Genomic DNA, 20298 nt, shown 5'->3' on the forward strand with positions numbered 1-20298 from the left:
TTTTTAAATGAAAACAGCTACAATTTCCCTGAAAAGCAGACACCAACTTAAAAATCATTCCACTTCTAGAAAGCCCATTCCTGTGTGTTGACATAGAATTAAAGATCTGAAAGGGCTCTAGAGATGAGGCTCAGAGAGCTGAAGTGTTTAAGGTCACTGTGCCCAAGGTCATGGAGCCCACTGCTCCCCAGGCCAGGGCTGGAGCCCTTTCCCACCACACCATCTTGTCAGAGGGGTAACAGGCAGCTCTGTCACTGTTCAGACTATTCCCTAGTCCTTCTGGAAGCTGCTGCTGCCTTTTAAAAAATGAACAAAGTGTATCTAAGATAGCGAGATAAGTAAAACCCAAAACCCACGGAGGAATGGTTCCAAATGCAGTGGTAAATGACAAGATAACAGTGCCCACTGACTGTCCATACACAACAGCACAAGAAATAAGGGACAAGACAACTACAGAGACAGCCTGCCAAGGACATTGGGGGTTCAGGGTGACAGCAGACTTCAGATGATGCCTTATAAGTGATAACCATGAATGCCTTTACATTGAGTTTTATGTAACAGGGTATGTCTGTGTCATGTGACCGTGTTGGGTGAGTGGGGTCCAGTGAGTTGCAAAGAGGAGTTCTAAGTTCCCACAGCCAATAAGAGCACCACTACAGCACTCAGGCTCCAGGATAAGGCTTCCATTTGATTCATTCATGAGTTCAACAAATATGGATTGAGCACCTACAATGTGCCAAATATTTGGCTAGGCTCTAGGAATACAATGGTAAGTGAAGGTAACAGCGGTAAATGAAAGTAATATTTGGTGATCCCCTACTACGTGCAGGTGCTGAGCTAAGCTCTAGGCACACAATGGTAAGTGAAAGTAATATTTGTTGAGCCCCTACTATGTGCCCAGTACTGAGCTAGGCTCTAGGCGTAAGATGGTAAGTGAAAGTAATATTCGCTGAGCACCTATTATGTGCCAGGTACTGAGCTAGGCTCTAGGTATGTAATGGTAAGTGAAGGTAATGTGGTTGCCACCCCTACACTGCCTTCCCTCCAGCCAGATAGAGGAGCCAAGTGCATGGGATAGAAGTGGGACACCAAAGGGCTTTCTAAAACGTCAAACTGAATTCTCAGGTTGCTATACCAGAAAGCAAGCTCTCTGCATTCATTCATTTACATATTCATTCAGCAAGCATTTACTGAGAATATCCTGTATGACAAGCACTAGGTTCCTCCCATGAGGAATGTGATAGGGACCCTCTAATGAGGTGGACAAATCCCCTGCCCCCAAGATGCTTGTGTTGCAAGAGATACAAGGCTGAAAGATACAGAGGACAGGTGGATAGTGAACCCACTCAAAGTTACCTGCTCCCCACCGCCAAAAAAAAAAAAAAAAAAAAACAGAGCTTCTCCTCATTGACGTAGCAGTACAGGCTTTTTGAGCAGGTGCCTCAAATTCAATGCATCTACTGGTCTGTGCTATACCAGGCACAGATTTGTGGGTGCAAAGCCACCCCCAAGCTACCCAGGCTCAGCATTCCCCTTCCCCTCTTTCTTCTAATTCCTTTCTCTGAGACCCGTGGGAGCCCAAACCGTTCCGTCCCCTCCTGTGCAGATAAGTCTGTCTTTTCCTTGTCCCGTAGCCCCACCCGGGCTCCTGACATCTTTGTTGGCTTATGCTACACTTTAATTTGTAACAAAAATAGCAAATGCCTTTAGGGGCAGTCAAGTAATGAAATGGACCCGGAAGGGATTATGCAAATGGAGGAGCTGGTGCCCCACCTGCCTGCACCAGGCAGCCGCAACTCACTCCAGCAGGAAGGTGGGCCAGTGCTGCCACAGCTCCCCATTTTTCAAGGGAAACCAAATAATAAGAATAATACCATTTTTATTCTGCTCAAGAACTCCCTCTTCACAGGCACGTACACCTTAAAATGACAATAATAGCTTATATTTAGTGGGCTCGACGTGTCTGGGTTGAATCTAAAGTCTTCACAATAATCAACTCGTCTAATCCTCACAATAATCTCTAGAGGAAGGTGCTGTAATTATCCCAGGTTTACAGATAAGCTAAATGGTTTGTGCAGGGTCACATAGCCCGGACAGACGAAGGCAGGATTGGATCCCAGGAGTCTGGCTGTCTGCTGGCACTCTCAACTACCACTCCCTTCTTCATTTGGGATGGTGAATTGGTTTAAGCAAAAGCCACAGTCACTCATGCTGCCCAGAATCAAGAGCAAGATTGGGAAGGGGGAAATGGAGCCCCTGGAGGCCCAGTGATCTGAAACAGTCCTCCCCACGGTCACGTTCAAGTCTACAAGAAGAGGTGGCAGTGCTCGCTCATGTCGAGAGTACCCTTGCCAGGCGGGCTCGGCCAGCCTTCGCTGAGGCAGAATGGTAAACCATCCACCAGGCCTCTTCAAGCATCTACATGGTTGCCAACCCTACTCTGGGAAGGTGCCATTCTGAGGGCCAGGAGTTTGATTATGTCACTCTGGCTGCTATGGCCCCCTCCCAGGGTCTGGGCATCACCCCCAGACCAGTGCCGCTGGACCTCAGCCCAAGCAGGAACTCTGCTCCGGACTCCAAGAGCCCCGTGGAGACAGGAAGATGAGCACTTCATTTTTGCAGGGAGCCAGCAAAGTTCTTCCAACAGAGTCCAGGCTGATACCTCCACCCAGACTTCCAGCCCAGAAGGCAAACTGAGCCCCTCCCTGCCTCCCTGTCCCCAAGGCCAGCCTTCTCTGAGGCCAGAATCCCAGCCACAGGGGCCAGGAACCTGCCAGGGGTTGCTGTTGTGTCTCCGTAGCAACAGGCACATCCTGGAAGGAAGGCAAAAGAACATGGGCTGGTTAACACCACAGATGATGCCAACCCCTCCCACGGTGACTTGTCCTCCAAGGAACCACTGTTGACAGTGAAGTGGTCAAAAAATAGGCCACCAGAGGGAAAATGAGACGCAAGAGAGAAGAAAAACATCCTCCAGGAAAGCAGCTAACATTTATGCAATGCCTGCCATATGCCAAGAACTTTACATCCATGTCTCCATGAATCCTCACACCCATCCCAGAATATAAACTTTATTAGTCTATTTTATTACCCAAGAAACTGAGGCTCAGAAACAGTAAATTATGCAAAGTCATATAGCTAGCTAAAGTGGCAAGAGCTGTAATTCAAACTCATGACTGGCTCCAAAACCTGGGTTCTTAAGCCTTATGCTGTGTAATCTCTAGGTAACTGACACTGAGGAAGTTATTTAACCAGTTGTTCATGTGATGTACAGTGACTGAACACCTACTGTGTGCTGGGTGTTGTTCTAGTGGCTTGGGATATATATCTGTGAACAACACTGACAAAGTTCCCTTCCCTAGAAAGACGTGGCAGGCACTAAACAATACCCAGAATAAGGAAAGTGTGTAGCATGTTGCAGCATGATACGTACTCTGGAGGGCTGGAGAAGAGTAACATCAAGGCCGTCTGGTAGGGCCAGGATGGAGGCGGAATGCCATTTTTAATAGCGGGGTGAGGGTGGCGCTCCCTGAGAAAGAGGCATTGAGCAAAGACTTAAAGTAGGTAAAGTGTCACTGAACCTCAGTTTTCCCATCTGCAAGATGGGGATAATAAATACCTCATGAAGTTATTATATTAGACTTGACATGGTGCCTGGCACATAGAAAGTCCCCAACGAATTAGAGATATAATTATTATTAAGTAGCCATGTTCAGGATGGAGCCCCGGGCCCATTCAGTGCCAAAGCTCCTGTGCTTCCCGGTGCACCCTGCTGCCACCCGGGACACCTGTGATGGGAGAGGTGGGGAGGATGGGGCCACCTCCAGGGAACTGACAGATTCACCAGAAAAAGATGGCAAATGACCATAAGGGGCAGAGCCAACCTTCCAGGGGCCTGGGCTGTGCTGTGTTCAGCTGAATTCTCATGTGGTGCCATTCCCAGAGAGAATAGTCATAAAACAAGGTGAACTGAGCTGGGCGGGCATGGCATGGACTGGGCCACACAGAGCGGAGGTCACCGGGAGCTAGTGAGCTGGCCTGGGAATTTGGCCCTCAACAATCACAGAATCCTAGAGCTTTAAATCCAGGAACAGCTGAGAAGTCATCTAGTCCCATCCTCTCCTTTTCAGACATGGAAACCAAGGCCCAAAAAGGAGCTACGACTTTCCCAAGGCATCTGCGCCACCGTCTAGTCCCTTTCCCTGCCCAGGCTGCCGGCTGCTCCTCAAAAGAGCTCAGCCCCAGGCTGCTCCCAGCACCCTTCTCCAGAAAGCTCCAAGTGTTCCAGAAGCCCAAGTATATGAACAAGTTCAAGAATAAGAGAGGCAGGGCTTGTCCTTCCTGCTCTGCTGACATGGAAACTGAGTCAGGATACGTGCCCATCAAGTAACAGAAGAACCACACTTGGACCTTAGAACTCAGCTGGGATTGGCCGGGCGCTGTGGCTCAAGCCTGTAATCCCAGCACTTTGGGAGGCCGAGACAGGCAGACCACGAGGTCAGGAGATCAGGAGATCGAGACCATCCTGGCTAACACGGTGAAACCCCGTCTCTACTAAAAAAATACCAAAAAAAAAAACTAGCCGGGCGAGGTGGCGGGCGCCTGCAGTCCCAGCTACTGGGGAGGCTGAGGCAGGAGAATGGCGTAAACCTGGGAGGCGGAGCTTGCAGTGAGCTGAGATGCGGCCACAAAGAACTCAACTGGGATTAAATACAGATCTGAATGGAGGTCCCGAATGCAGAGATGAGCCTGCTCAGCTGCGAGGAGAGAAGCAGGGTCAGGAGAAGGGTGCGGCAGATGGAGAATCTGTATCACCCGTTCCCAGAATGTCCCGCCCAGAACCTCATGCCCTCTGCCTGCCTGCCAGCAGGAAAGCAGTCTGGGGCCAGAATAATTCCGCTAAAGGTAGCTGGTTCTTGTTCTTCATGGCCAGCCCCAGAGCAGCCAGGAAGGATCTCATCCCCTAGAGTCATTAAAGCACCCTCCCCACAGATCTAAGGATTAACTTCCCTCCCTCCACCCCAGACCTGGCTGTAGAGCCCCTGGAATAGGAGAAAAGCATATCCTCGTTCCCTAACTGCTTGTGGGGACCTTGGCAGAAGGACAAGTTTAGGCCAAAGGAAGGAAAGTGAGCCAGACATACACACCCTCTCTGCAGTTCAGGTCCCCAGACTCAAGGTTGAGAGCCCTCGAAGGCTGACACAGAGGAAAGAGAGGGAGAAGGAAGCCTGGGGCTGCCCTCAGGGCACCCAGTCATTGGAAAGTCTCAGCGCCTCTTCCCACTGCAGAAGGTGTCTCGCATGTGCCAAAATGCCATGTTTTTTCTTAGAGCGGTGCACAAATCCTATGGCCCTCCCCTCTCCCTTTCACTTGTCCTTAAAATTTTCGCTTCACACTGAAACTCTGGAATCAAATGGACTTGAAGGCCAGAACTTCCACCCAGGCATTCGGAAGTGGCCTTTAGTTTTGCCATTTCTGAGCCTCAGTTTTTTCATCCACAAAATGGAGGCAGTGATAAAATCCTCATAGAGTTGTCGTGAGGCTTCATCGAGCCTATAAGGTACTTGCTGCAGTGCCTGACTGATGAAATGCAGATATTGCCATAAAATCTGTACCAGGACCTTTAACCTCCTGGTTTCACTTCCAGCAATGCCTGACTTTACAACAATCCATAAGCCATTAGCTGGGACAATATTAGACTATAAGGATTCTTCCCAACAAGACACATCCATCACTCAGAGTTACAAATGTGGAGTTCATGTGGGGACTGGGATAACACAGCATCTTCCCTTTGAAGAGCTCCAGCCCTGTATTAGGTCTGCACTGGGGAGCCCAGGGGCGATCGGTACCCATCCATTCACCTGCCTCTCCAGGGTCTGCCAGCATCCATCTCAAGCCAGGCAGGCCTCTCGCTCATCTCTCATCTATCCGTCATCTCTCTACACCCATCTTCTCTGTATCCATCCACTTAGCCAGCCAGCCAGCCAGCCAGCGATTCACTCACAGTAATTCACTCTCTAGGGCCTGAGGCCCAGATCTCTCAGGTAAAGCATTCAGGACCAGAAGGATTTCCCCACTCGAAATGGTGTTTGGGGAGTGTCAGGCAGGGCAGACCGGGGTGGGACACACGCTTGCTCCCCTCCTCTCCCAGGATAGGTAGAGGTCATGAGCAGAGTCACAATGTCACAGCCAGGGCCACACCACTGAGAGTTGCTGCCCAGCTCAGGATGCAGTTGCTACCACTGCATCCACCCTTTTACTGAGTTATAAGGTGACCACTTGCAGGTGAATTGTATCCTTCAGTGACCACTGCCTGTCTGCATGGTTCTGAGCTGCTTCTCAGTGGCACATTGCCCCACGGGTCTGCAGATGGCACATCTGTATATGCTCGCCTCTTCCTGCCAGCCTGAGATGGGCAGCATCTTCCATTCACCTGGCCAGGGCCAAGCCCTGTGACAAGCACTTAGGACAGGGAGAGGTGAGAGTGAGGGTGGCGGAGTGAGTAAGACAGGCTCCCTGCCCTTGAGAAGTGTACTGATTAATTGCGGGCAGCAGGGAAAGGACCCTCGCCATCTCTGAGGTCTTGTAAGCTGTGTGTAAGCTTGTGTGTAACATTTCCCCCTTCTTGGGGACTCACTCAGCACTGTTCTCAGGTGGTAGCTGGTTCCCAATCACTTTTCCATTACAGAAATCAATAACTTGAATTACTCTAAAATAACTAGCACCTTCATGCCCCTGCAAAGCTAATTTTTCTGGGGATACATTTGCCCACGAGTTTCTCTCTGGTCTGGAATCTGTCTTCTATATTTATGAGTCAATCCAGGTAGAACAGAGTCTCTCATCTCCCACATCTCACTCTTGTGGCAGAGTGAGAGTGGGATTTGGAGTCAGAGACTTAGGTTCAAGTCTTTGCTCTGACGCTTACTAGCCCTTGTCAAGCTACCTAACCACCTAGAACGTCAGTTTCCTCATCTGTAAAATAAGATTTCAACACCCCAGTGTTCGAGAATTAAATGGAATAATAATGTACATGAATGTTCCTGGCATTTATTAGGGAATTAGTGAACCCTTGGATAAGTATCTGTTTATTCTATGCCAGAATCTGAAGCCTGCTATAAATCTATATCATGAGGCCATCGTATAATAGATCCTAGTATCACTTCTGCAATAACAATAATATCTTACATTGGAGAAACAGATGATTATTTATACATATATGTATTCTCATAATGACAAAGCTGAGACTCAGGAAAGTTAAGTGAATTGCTGGAGGTGGGAAGGGGGGCAGCTGGCACAGCCCTCTGACTCTCTTCACACCTTCCCACTTCCTCCATTGTCCCTGATTCAAGACCCAACGCAGCTCCAGGACCTTACACACAAAGTTCTGCTGTCCAGCAGATGCTGAAATGACAGGCCCTTTGAACATCCTCTTGCAGGAAGAACTGTGAGCTTGGTGCAGGCTGCCCTTGGCACTGCCAGGAGAATAAATCCTCCTAGAAGTCTCCCAAGAAAGGTCATGAGGAAACCCCCAAAGGCTGGGCTCTGAAAGGAAAGAAAGAAACTGACATTACCAAGCACCTCTTTCGTGCCAAGCACATTCACGGCCAGTTTCTCACTGACTCCTCAAAACCAATTGTTCTTAACCTTTTTAGGGGGTTGCATACCCTTTTGAAAATCTGCTGAAAGCTGTAGATTCTCTCCTCAGATAATGGCACATAATATGCACATGAATGCACTCGGGTCGAGGTTAAGAACTCCTGATGTGAACCTGGGCTGTTTTCAGATTTTCTTAGGCATCAGGGATCTTCCCTTTTAGAGGCCCCACCCTCAGTGGGGCAGACATTACATTTTCACACACACACACACACACACACACACACACACACACGTAACATAGAGTTGCAGTTGTCTGTTTGGCATATGTGTTACATTTCCAGATATTTAACAAAACATTAATTTCAAGTCTGTCCTTTCTCTTCCTATTTTGTAGCCAATAGGCTTTTTCTGGTGAATTTTATTGAAATATATCACTGGTACAGACAAATAAATACGCAGCTCCTAAGTGTACAGCTCGGTGAATTCTCATGAAGTGAGCACCCCTGTGTAACTGGCACTCTGCTCAAGAAACAGAACATCCTGAGCTCCCAGATGCCCCCGAGGTCCCCATCCATTTGCTACCCCCCACCCAGAGTAATCTTGATCCTGACTCCCAATCAAAGGCTAGTTTGGCCTGTCTTTGAGTTTCCTATAAGGGCAGTCACACGGTACATACTCATTTTTGTGTCTGACTGCTTCTGTAGAACCATAAACTTCTTATTCAGGTCTCAGGCATTTTCAGAGGTGTATTAAAGGCTTATAGGCTATAGGTACTGTCAAAACCAGGGATTGTCAGCCTTACCTTCACGTTAGAATCACCAGGGAAACTTTAGAATCCTGACACCCAAGCTGTCCCCCAAAATACTTAAATCAGAGTCTCTGAGGATAGGATCAGGCATCGGTCATTTTTCATGCTTCTGGGTGACGCTCATTGCCACCCAGGTTGAACACCTCGGGTCTAAATAACTCTGTGAGGTATTAGTCTCCTTATTTTACAACTGGGGAAACTGAGGCTCCAAGAGTCTTCATGGGTTAATGTCGTGAAGCCAGAGCTCAAATTCAGATCTGATGTGGAGTGGTGTTTGCGTTGCCTTATCCCTGGGTGAATAGTAAAGCCCAAACCAGGTGGTGATGCCTCCTGCCTGGTCCCCCCTCATCGTGAGTCCTTCTAGAGGTGTGGAAAGGGATGTGGAGTTTCCCAGGCTACTGGTGCCGTGAAGACAGCCCAGGGGCTGGCCCTAGGGAGAAAGTTGCCGGACTCCACCTTTGCCCTGCACCTCTGGAAGCCGCAGAAAAGTCTCTGCGAGTGGCAGTGGCTGCCAGCTGGGGAGCCGCGGGGGACGTGTCACAACAGCCATAGTTGTTTCTGCCTCCACCTTTGGTTCCCCGAGTGCAGTGCACAATTCTGCCACTCAGTGGCACCTCGAGCTTCTGTAAACCCTGTGGTTTCACACACAGCCCGCCTGCGGCCAAAGGAAGGAAGCCAGATAGCAGGGTGCTGGCGCAGGGAGAGGAGCGTGTGCAGCAGGAGCTTCCTGAGGCATGCCTGGGTGGCTGGGGCCTCACTTGGGACCTGGGGGACAGTTTGGCTGAGGCTGGAGCTGCTCCTGGGTCTTGACAGGGCCTGTCCCTGGCTGGCAAGGTGGGTGCAGGGACACGGCTACAGCCAGACCGCAGACAGACGGACCACTGCCTGTAACTAAGCCGGCAGAGAGACACCTCCCCAGGCCCACAGTGAGTCGGGTTCCCCACTACCCTTCACCGGCTGCCTCTGGGTCCCGCATGCCTGCAAGCACAGCCCATGCACACGCCCGTGATGCCCTGGAAGTGGAGGTGCCAGCCCTGCCTCAAAGCCCAGGCATAGCTCCAACTCCTTCCCTGGGAATCTGCCTGATCTTAATCCCAGGATGGCTGAGGCCCTCAAGCTGCTAAAGGGTCTCTTGAGGCTGGATCTGTCTTCTGCCCTGCAGTTTGGAGTCAGATTGCCTAGATTCGAAGCCAAGATCTGCAACTTCCCAGTTACTTAACTTCCATGAGCCTCAGTTTCCCCATATGTAAAATGGGAAATAAGAATCCATGCCATGGAGGGTTGCTGTGAGGATCGAATGACTAATTATATATAGAGTCTTAGCCTAGTGCCGGGCACACAGGAAGTGCTAAATAAACGTCAGCTACTATTGCTTATTATGATGATTACCATTTGAAAATGGAAGGGTCGAATGCCTGTCAGTCAGATAAGCACCTGGATTTGGTTTTACCGGTTTAGTAAATCCTCAGCCCTTCCCAGGACCTCCTCTCTCGAATTGCTGAGCTTGAGTTCAAATCTGGCCTCGGGGTAGAGCAAACTTCCTAGCCCAAAACAGAATGAACCCGCCCTCACGTGAGAGAACACCCTCACTTGTGGCAACCCACACACGGCCCAGGTACCAGCAGAGGGAGTGAGTCTAGGCTGCGCACAGCTCAGGCAAGAGGCAAGCTGCCCTAAGCAGAGTAAGAACAAACATGAGAACCACCCAGAGGGGACTGCCCAGCCCCCACCCAAGAGGCTGGAGCCATTGTCCCCACAGTCTGATGAGCTCCTCTCCAGGAACAGACCTGAGTGTGTGACCCCAGTCTCCCTGCAGCCTCGGGCAGCTTCCCATCTGGGTGCCATCCCTGTGGTATCAGAGTGGGCACTGAGTCAGGAGACCTGGGTTCCAAGCTTGGACCCTGTCATCAGCAACCAGCTGTGTGGCCTGGGGCAAGTCACCCACCCTCTCTGGACCTCTGTGACAGGATTCAAGTGATCTTTAAATCCCCTCCCAGCTCTAATGTATGGTTTTAGCCAAGTATCCGGCACATAGTAGGTGCTCAATAAATTATAAAATTCAAGACACAACTCTGCTAGGTTCGAACATCCAGCTACTTTCTCCACACCTGATCTTAGCCAAAAGGCCGAGAAGTGATCATCCAGCTACTTTCTCATCTTCAGTACTGAGTGACCTGTGTGATCCAGCTCCCAGCAGGACCCAACCCAGGGGAAGAGCTCAAGAAATGAGCATTTATTGATATCATTGATTACTTTTGGCCTGGCTTTCAGTCCAACCTGTTCCCCCACCCAAGGCTACGGGTGCCCCAAAGATTCCAGATTAGAGGCGCTGAAGTGTTTGCCTCCCCAGTAGACTACAAGCTCCAAAAAGCCAGGGTTCATCCTGCTCCCCATGTCAGGTCCGGTTCAGGCAGCCGAGCATCCCCTCATGTGGTCCTGGGGCATAGAACAGACCCTCCATTGTCATGGGGCAGAGAAAGCATCACAGAGCCTCATGCTGGGCAAGTTCTTTTATTGGAAAAAGAAAAAATAAAAGAACATGGCACTGCCTGTGCCCAGCCCTCCCATGGGAGATGCACAGGTCGGACACAATGCCCAGCCCCACAGGGGCCCAGGGTGGGCATAGGCTGTGGCCAGGGGCTGCAGTGGAGCCCACTGAACTGCAGCTCTCCAGGGGGATCCTTGGACCAGGACTCACGTGGGCCCAAGACTTCCTGAGGCTGCAAGGACTAGGCGGACTCTCTCTGCTCTCTGGGTAGGCCCTTGTTTCCCACGTGCTGCTCCCATGTCTGGTAGAAAAGCAGGCCTCTCTTTGGTTCCAGAGAGCTACCTGCAGTGGCTGGTCTTGCACATCCACTTCTAGCACCTCCCGCCAACTGAGGTAGGCAGCCCCCTTCATTTCCTCTTCGGGACACCAGCCCCAGGGGCTGCTCCCATCCCACCTGCTCCTCTGGGCCTCGGAAGCCAGGCATCACTGGCGGGACATCTCCTTTCCTTGCAAGGAGGGAGTTTGCCTTTCCCCTGCAGGCTGCTGGCACCTTTGAAGGTCCACGGAAACCTCACCTACCAAGCCTCAAAGAGCCCCAGCGCCCGGAGGAAGGCTGAACACACAGTGTCTGTAGCCCCGTTGTCTTGTCATGGGGAGCTGAGAGGGGGCACCAAAGGCCACCAAGGTTTGGCTCTTCTCTCCTAGAACCCCAGCTTCTCTTCCACTAGAATGTATGCAGTAGAGTACGTTCCCTGGTAGCCCTAGGGGAAGGGCAAGGGGCTTTCAGACATTTATTTACAGGGGGCCAAGCTGGACCCACACAGGGAAGAAGCCACAGACCCTCAGGTAGTGAAGACAGCAGGAAGCAGAGAAGCAGTCATTGGCCTAGCAGCCAAGGGGAACACACAAACACACTCACACACACATGCACTCACCTGCATACACACACACACTCATACACATGAACAATCATACATACATGCTTGTGCACACGTGCTCATGCACATGCATGCACTCACACTCATATAAAGACACACTTGTGCACGCATGTGTGCCCATGTACTCATACACACACAGGTGTGCTTACAAATGCACCCACATTCATACATTTGTGCACTGGTGCACACACATGCGCTCACACACAGGCATGCTAACACACGCAGACTCACACACTTATGCACACTGCACTTACACACGTGCACTCACACATACATTCACATGTGCATACATACAGGTTCTAATCTCAGGAAACCGGCTCCAGTTCAGGAGGTTCAGGCCCCGTATGGCTATGTCTCTCCGCAAAGTTTCTCCAGACTCCCATATTACCTCCCAGAGCCCCAGGCTGCGTGCCCCCCAACCAGCACCTGGCAGCCTGCAAAGTCTCAAAGTTGGATGCTTCTGGCAAGGCTGAGCTGGCCTCCAGCTCTGGCTGCAGGCCAGGAAAGCCATAGGTCTAGAAGAGGTCAGGAGTGGGCTGAACAGCTCCCAACCACGGCACTCATCTCCCCACACCTTCAATTTGGTGGAGGCAGGATCATAGACAGGCCTGGGCCCTGCAGGGGCATGAGAAGGAGCAGATACTGGGAGACAGCCACAGGACGCAAGGCCCAAGAGAGAGAGTCCTGGTGGACATGGGTTTGGGGATGAGGGGTCATGCAGTGTGGGAGTCCTCTATGTGGCAGACCTGGGCCCCTCTCGTGGGGTTGGGAGAGGGGCTGTGGAAGAGAGGGGCCTAGGTTGTGTTCTTCCCACCCCAGCCTTCCTAGGAAGATCTGTCTCTGTGTGGCCCAGACCAGCCCCATCAGGAAGGGAAAGCCCCCAGGTCAGGAAATGGACTGATCCAGCTGGGGGTGAGGGATAGGGGTCATAGGTTGATGGCCCACAGGAAATATGAGGCCCGTCACCCTCCCTCCCACCCCGGGCAGCAGGGTGGGCCCAGAGAATGACTCAGAAGCGGGTGCTCTGGTAGCGCAGCCGCCGCAGGTCTGCGAGGCCCTCACTCCGGCCGTACACCTCCCTACAGGGACTCTCGGCCAGTCACCGGGCCCCCGCACCACCACCCCCACCGCTGCTGCTGCCACTGCCACTGCTGCTGCCGCTGCTGGAGCTGCCACTGCTGCACCGGTCCTCGTAGATGGAGATCTCAATCTGGGGTCGACGGTTAAGGAGAACTGCGAGCCCAGCTGCTGAGCAGGGGTCGGACATGAACCAGTGGATGGAGACCGGCAGAAGAGTGGGAAAGTGGGCTTGTGCTGCTGCCTAGACAGTAGGGATGTAGAGGCCTGGGAGCTAGACCCTCCCCAAGCCCATCCATGCACATTACTTAGCTAACAATTAGGGAGACTTGTAAGGCCAGGCCCTGTGCTGGGCACACAGCCGTGATCACAGCAGACAGGGTGGCTGCCCTGATGGAGCTTACATTCCAGTGGGTCTAATGACCATCTTTTAGGACACAGATGTGCCCAGGAAGGTGGTGGTACTGCACAGGAAGTATGAGAACTTTAGTGTCCTGAGTTTAAGTCCTGACTCAGGCACTCACAAAGCTATGTGACCTTACACCAGTCACTTAACTTCTTAGTCATCCATTATCGCATCTGCAAAATGGGGCTTAAGAATAGAATCTAGGGGTTAGTGTGGAGATTAGATGAAATGTATGTAAGGCACTTAGCACAAAACCTGGCACATAGCAAAGGCTCAATAAAAACAAGTGCCTCTCACTGGGCTTTGTCAACACGTGATTCTGGGTGTTTGTGGTTTTTTGACTCTGTTTCTCCTCAGTTTTCCAGTAAACTTTATTTTTTAGCAATTCTACTCGCGTTGTTGCTGCCTGGGGGGAGGGACGTGTGCACACCCAGATCACACTATTCCAAGTGGAGGTGGAGTCGGCAGAACCACGCCCCACCCCCTGTCCAGCCTCTCACCAGGACTGAGACCTTGGGGGAGTCACCTCATCCTAGACCTCATGTCTCTCATCTGCAAAAGGAGGACAATGGGACCTGCCACGGGAAATTCCATGAGGACTGCATGAGACTGAGGACCTGTAAATGAATGTGGTGATTTGCATATTCCTGGAGGGGTCTTTGCAGTTAAGGGTGAGCCTGGGCGCAATTCCTGGCTCCCACATTCACCAGCTGCACGACTCTGAGCAGGTTGCTGGGAATAATCAGAGCAACCCACCTGGTAAGATTGTTATGAGAAGTACATGAATTCGTATTTTCAAAGCACTTCACATGATAGCTGGCATATTCTAAGCACTGATTACATGCAGCCCAACAAGTGCAAACCCTGAAACTCACAAAGCCTCCAATAACTTATGGTGGCGGAGGAGGGCTGAGGACCACTGATGTGAGGAATCCTGGGAAAACCTGAGTGGAGGCCCCTAAGGTGGCCCCATTTCCTGGCAGCCTCACCAGGATCTCTACTGGTTGGCAGTCCTGTGCCCTCACACAGAACAGCCCGGAAGGATACAACCCTCATCCCACGCTCCACGGGGTCTGTGAGTAGGAGGCCTCGAGGCGCAAAGATCTTCTCATTCTGCTCCTGGATGTAGCGGGAAATCTTCTTGAGAACCTGTAAAAAGAGGAGCCAGACAAGGATGAGCGTGCCGCAGGGCAGCCCTGAGGGAGGGGACGCACGGTGGGGTGGGAGGGGCCACCTTCTCGTAGTGGGTCTCCATGCAGAGGAAGATGAAGTAGGCCGTGGCGCAGGCCAGGCAGCCCTCAAGATAGGAGCTGCCCCCAATCTTCTCAGCCTCTGCATAAAAGCCGTTGAGGGTCTTCACAGTCTCTTCAAAGAGCTGCCGCTCGATCTGGAGGGAGAGGGGGACAGAGCCAGGCTGTGGTTAGCCTTCCTGGAGTGCGCACAGTCACAGGTGGGGCTGGGGGTGACAATGGTGGGGCCATGTAGATGGGGGAGATGACACTGGCACACAGGTAAGACCAAAGAGGCTGCAGGCAGAGCAGAAAGAGCACTGGCCTGGGAGTCAGGAGACTGGGGGGCCAGTCCAGACATGGCCATCAACTAATGGGCTGCATGACCTTGAACTTACAGCTTAACCATCTAGGCCTCAGTTTCCTCATCTATAAAATGGGAATAAGAATGGCTGCTTGTCCTCCCTTGGAAACAGGAAACTCCCATGATATCCTAGATGTTTTCTGCAGAAGATCAGAACAACTTTTCCAGTGATTTTGACACGTCCCATCTTGCTGGTTGTGAGAGAGCTCAGAACTAAATTCATAGGGGCTCTCCATGTTTGGATGGGATTGCATGAGACTGCTTCAGTGAGACCAGGAAGGGGCATTTCTAGCTCAGAGGTCACCCACAACACCACAGCCCTGTGTGTCTGGGCACCTGAGAAGCTGTCCTGCCCGTATCCATAACAGGAATAGCTAATATGTATTAAGCACTTTCTATGTGCCAGGAAACACACTCTTTCATTTAACCCTCATAACAATTCTATCAGAAAAGTACTATTGTCATCCCCATTTTACAGGTGAGGACTGCTCTGTGGGCCTAAGACCACGCAGACCACGAACTGCTCTGTGGTTCCAACTGCCACCGTCTCTGGCCCCTTCACCGGCCTCCCTGCGCCTGCTCCTGCCCTAACTTCCTGTTAAAGTCAGATTACGTCACAGCTGTGATCAAGAGCTCCCACAATCTTCCCATCTCTCTGCAAGTAAAATCCAAGAAGTCCTTACAATGCCCGCTAGGCCCTCCGTGGCCTGACCCTGCTACCCCTGGGCCCATCTCCTCCTCTCCTCCTCACTCAGTACACCTGCTTCTTGAAATTGCCTCAGGCCCTTTGTGTCTGTCTCCTCAGCTGCCACACTTTCCCCTGCAGGCTGCCATGACACCCTTAACACCCTCGGGTCTCACCTTATTCAACAGCCTCCCCCTGTGCCCGGGATCATTCACCTCTCCCCAGCACACCCAACCCCCCTGACATCCTCCCCTTATTCTTCTAGTATTTGTTATCTCCTGAGCGAGGTATATTTACAGTTGGCCCTGGAACAACATGGGTCTGAACTGTGTGGGTCCGTGTATATGTGAATTTTCTTCTGCCTCTGCCACCCCTGGGAAAGCAAGATCAACCTGTCCTCTTCCTCCTCTTCCTCAGCCTACCCAATATGAAGATGACGAGGATGAAGACCTTTTTGATGATCCACTTCCAGTTAATAAGTAGTCAATATATTTTCTTCTCCTTATGATTTCCTTAACATTTTCTTTTCTCTAACTTACTTTATTATAAGAATACAGCATATAATATACATAACATGCAAAATGTGTGTTAATAAACTGTTTGTGTTATCAGAAGGCTCCCAGTCAATAGTAGGCTACTAGTAGTTAAGTTTTTAGAAAGCCAAAGGTTATATCCAGATTTTTGACTGTGCAGGGGATGAGCACCCCTAACCCTGTGTTGTGCAAGGGTCAACTGTATTTGCTCGCTTTTTTATTTTCTATACCATCTAATAGAAAATAAATGCCATGAGTTTACTCCTGTATCTCTAGAGCCTAACACATACTCAATAAATATTTAGTGAATGCTAAGTGCTCAATAAATACGTAGTGACTGATAAGAGAACTTGTCCAAGGTTACAGCTCTGACCTCAGTCTGTGCCCTTCACTGTGTAACACCAGGCAGCTGGGAAGGTCACACTCCAAACTCAGCAGGTGTCAAAGTGTCAACATCATAGCCCTATTTTTCACATTCTTTACAGTAGCTTCTTCCCCACTCATGCAGCAGGACCAGAACTGCTGATCACACAGTTTAGGGACCTCCCTGGCTCTCTAGGACAAAAGTTTCATCCAAGAATAGTTGGAAGCTTAGGATTTCCCCCTACACAGACTGGGGAGAACTCAGAGAGAAACTCCTATGAAAATCCTGCCCATCTAGTCCATGCCACAAGCCCTGCTGCTCCACCCTGGGGGTCACCCCACTCTACAGGACAAGCATGCTAAGATGAGAAAGAGACCCACATCCTCTCCAAAAGCTGGCTCAGGGTCCTATCAGTACAGACCATCCCTGCCCCCACTTCCCAAACCCATTCAGATCTGCTGGGCTGCTGAATGAAAGGTCAGGGTCTGCCTTCTGGCTTCCGCAATCCCAGGCCCACTGTAGGGCAGCCTAGGATGAAAGCTGCAGACACTCCTGGACCAGAAGCAAAACTCAGCAGCTGATGCCTCACAGCAGTCTGAGGTCCCTGAGTCACCCAACTAGCTGAGTTTAGAGGCAGAGGCTGTGGGCAGAGCCCTTGGCTGACTGCCTTTTATGCCACCCAGCAGACTGTGGGATGGTACATCCGGCTCTCCCCTTTGCCCGAGGCAGGGAGAAGGGAAAAGCAGCCTGCAGTTCCTCCTTTAAGTCTCTAAGCTTTTCCTGCAAGACTGTGATCACGAAGGCATCTAGTTTGATCTGTACTCATGAAAGGCAATTGCGTCAGCAAGAAAATAAGAGTCCTATGAAAAAGCAGAGAGGCAGGGCAGTTAAGCCCGTCTGGTACTTACTAACTCCCGTAAGTCACTTCTTTCTGGCCCTCAGTTTCCTCTGCTAAATGAGAAGGATGGACTAGTGTGGAGCTTCTCAAAATTTCATGCATATCTGAATAACCCAAGGAATAGATTAAAACCCAGATTCGGATTCAGTAGATCCAGGGAGGGACCCGAGATTCTGCATTTCTATCAAGCTCCCAGGTAATGTTGATATTGTTGATCCACAGGCCACAGTTTTAGTAACAAAGACTTCATGGTTCTCAGCTCCAACTGCACACTTAAATTATCTGAGCAGTCTTTAAACCCTATGATGCCCAAGTCTCCCCCGCCAGGGGATTCTGAGTCGATGGTCTGGGAAGAGGGAGGATAGGTCAGAGCAGCAAAGATCACCACTGCCCTGCACTACCCAAGCTGATGCCCTGCAAGGTTCCTTTGTCAAATTCCCAGGTGCCTCTAACGTGCAGCCAAGGATGAGAATCAGCACTGTTTCTGAAGAAGACCAGCTGAACAAGACCAGCAATTCTCCCAGTGTAATCTATGAACCACTTGATTCTGATTCACCTGGGAATTCCTCATTAAAAAATAAGGTTTAAGAACTGGCATTTGGTCTGGGCATGGTGGCTCACACCTGTAATCCCAGCACTTTGGAAGGCCAAGGAGGGCGGATCACTTGAGCCCAGGAGTTTGAGACCAGCCTGGGCAATATGGCAAAACCCCGTCTCTACTAAAAATACAATTAGCCAGGTGTGGTGGCACGAACCTGTAACCCCAGCTCCCTGAGAGGCCGAGGCAGGAAGATCACCTTAGCTGGGAGACAGAGGCTGCAGGGAGCTGCACTCCATCCTGGATTTCCATCGGGGGGAAAAAAAAAATACCTGGTATTTCATAGCACAACGGAGTGACTATAATCAATAATAATTTAATTGTACATTTTAAAATAACTAAAACAGTATAATTGGATTGTTTGTAACACATAAGATAAATATCTGAAGTAATGGATACTCCATTTACCCTGATGTGATTATTACACATGGCATGCCTGTATCAAAGTATCTCATGTATCCCATAAATATATACAACTGCTAGGTACCCACAAAAGTACAAATAAATAAATATTAAAGTTTAAACAATCATGATTAAAATTCATTTTAAAATTAGGATTTAAAACTATTTGGATTCCAGAGCCCCACTCCTAGAGGGTCTAATGTAGTTGGTTTGGGCTGCAGTCTGAGCATCGGGATTTTTTAAGCTCCCCAGGAACGTCTAATGTACAGCCAAGGTTAAGAACAGCTGCTAATAAATGGAGACTCCTGAGCCACAGTCCAACAGCTGAATCAGTGCCACTGGACAACACCTGTATCATCCAGTAGGACTCAGGAATTTCCATTTGTTTAACAAGCTCTCTACATCATTCTTAGGCAACTGAAACTTGAGAGCTACCAGACCAGAAAATTCCTGAGATCCCTTCAGCTCTAACTTCTATGAGAAGACAGTAAGACAATATTAAGAATCATCCTTTTGATTTTTTAAAATTCATCCTTTTGAAGTGGCCAAAAAGGTTATGTGTCCTTTGATATTATGTGTCATATGATCCTGGAAAAAAATACATTCCAATAAGAACCTCAGTTCCATCACAGCCCTGGGTTCCAAGTGTAGAAAAAGGCATCCTTACCCGGCTGTCCAGCTCTGGGGGGAATTTGGTCTGGAACTGACAGATGGTCCCATCGCTGTAGTCTCTCTGGATAAAGACCTTGGTGGCCAGTGAGGCGCTTCGCCGGAGCTCCTGCAGATTGTGGACCTGAGGAGACGTGCGGGCCGCAGGTGCTCAGAGTGATCATCCATCTCAGCATATCCCAAACGCAGGGGCTTCCCAGAATGCGGGTCTTCCAGCACTAACACCAGGAAAGTTCCCAGCATGCAGAGACAAGCTGGGCATACTACAGGTGCTCCAGGAGGCCAAGGGAGGCAGGGCTGTGGGGTCTACCCAAGAAGCTGCCCTGAGCTATCCAAGAAAGATCTTTTAAAAGCCTAAAGCAAGGCTGGGTGCAGTGGCTCACGCCTGTAATCCCAGCACTTTGAGAGGCTGAGGTGGGAGGATTGCTGGAGCCCAGGAGTTAAAGGCTGCAGTAAGCTATGATTGCACCACGGCACTCCAGCCTGGGTGACAGAGCAAGACCGCAACTCTAAGAAAATTTTTAACAAGCCTAAAGCAGGGCCAAAGTTGAGCCAAAATGAGAAGTTCTGGAACCAACATATTTTAACAAAAGGAACAAGACCTCCTGGTGGCCGATCCAGTCCTCTCTCTCTCTCTCTCTCTTTCTCTCTTATTCTCTCTCTCTCTCTCTCGCACACACACATACACGCACACACACACACAGCAGAACCTTTCATATTTTCATTCATTCACCAAGTACCAAGCGTTCACTTGTGAGACCCTGTGCTTGGGGAACCCAGCACTGAACAAGACCGATGCTCCAATCCTGCCAAGTGGAATTCACGACAGAGTTGGGGGCAGGTAGCATGTGGGACAGAGGAATACCTGATGCACCCCTGAACTCAGAGACTGGGGTCCAGGCCGAGTTTTGTGGCCCCGGCCAGAGAGCACCCCAGATGCTTTTCACATCCAGCACTTCTCACCACAGGAAACAAAGGGCCCATGAACAGTGTGGGCCCTTCCCCAAACTTCCCCAGAGAATAGTGTGGATGAAGTGGACTGAGGCCAGAAATGGAAGAAATAGCCTTCCCTGGCAGGAAGGAGAGGGGAGATTTCTGTCCCTTGTGCACATCTGTGGACTTGACATTGACACAGACTCTAGTGCTTGAGGAGAATGGGCTCAATTCCACAGAACAAGGCCACTTTTTCCACCTCTCCAGCCTCAATCACCCACATTCAAGACAAGAATCCCACTGGTTGAAA

At 50.4% G+C, this 20298-nt stretch overlaps 1 protein-coding gene across 1 annotated transcript in view; it reads left to right on the forward strand.

Moving 5' to 3' along the window:
• Window positions 1-13082, forward strand: part of CRTAC1 (cartilage acidic protein 1) — a 143011-nt gene extending 129929 nt beyond the window's left edge. Inside the window, exon 16 of the mRNA XM_026446548.1 lies at window positions 12916-13082. Within this exon, the coding sequence (XP_026302333.1) occupies window positions 12916-13082 (167 nt within the window). The remainder of the gene's footprint in view (window positions 1-12915) is intronic.
• Window positions 13083-20298: the final 7216 nt, after the last annotated feature.

The sequence above is a fragment of the Piliocolobus tephrosceles genome, chromosome 9, assembly GCF_002776525.5.
Source record: "Piliocolobus tephrosceles isolate RC106 chromosome 9, ASM277652v3, whole genome shotgun sequence".
In the NCBI taxonomy this organism is placed as follows: Eukaryota; Metazoa; Chordata; class Mammalia; order Primates; family Cercopithecidae; genus Piliocolobus; species Piliocolobus tephrosceles.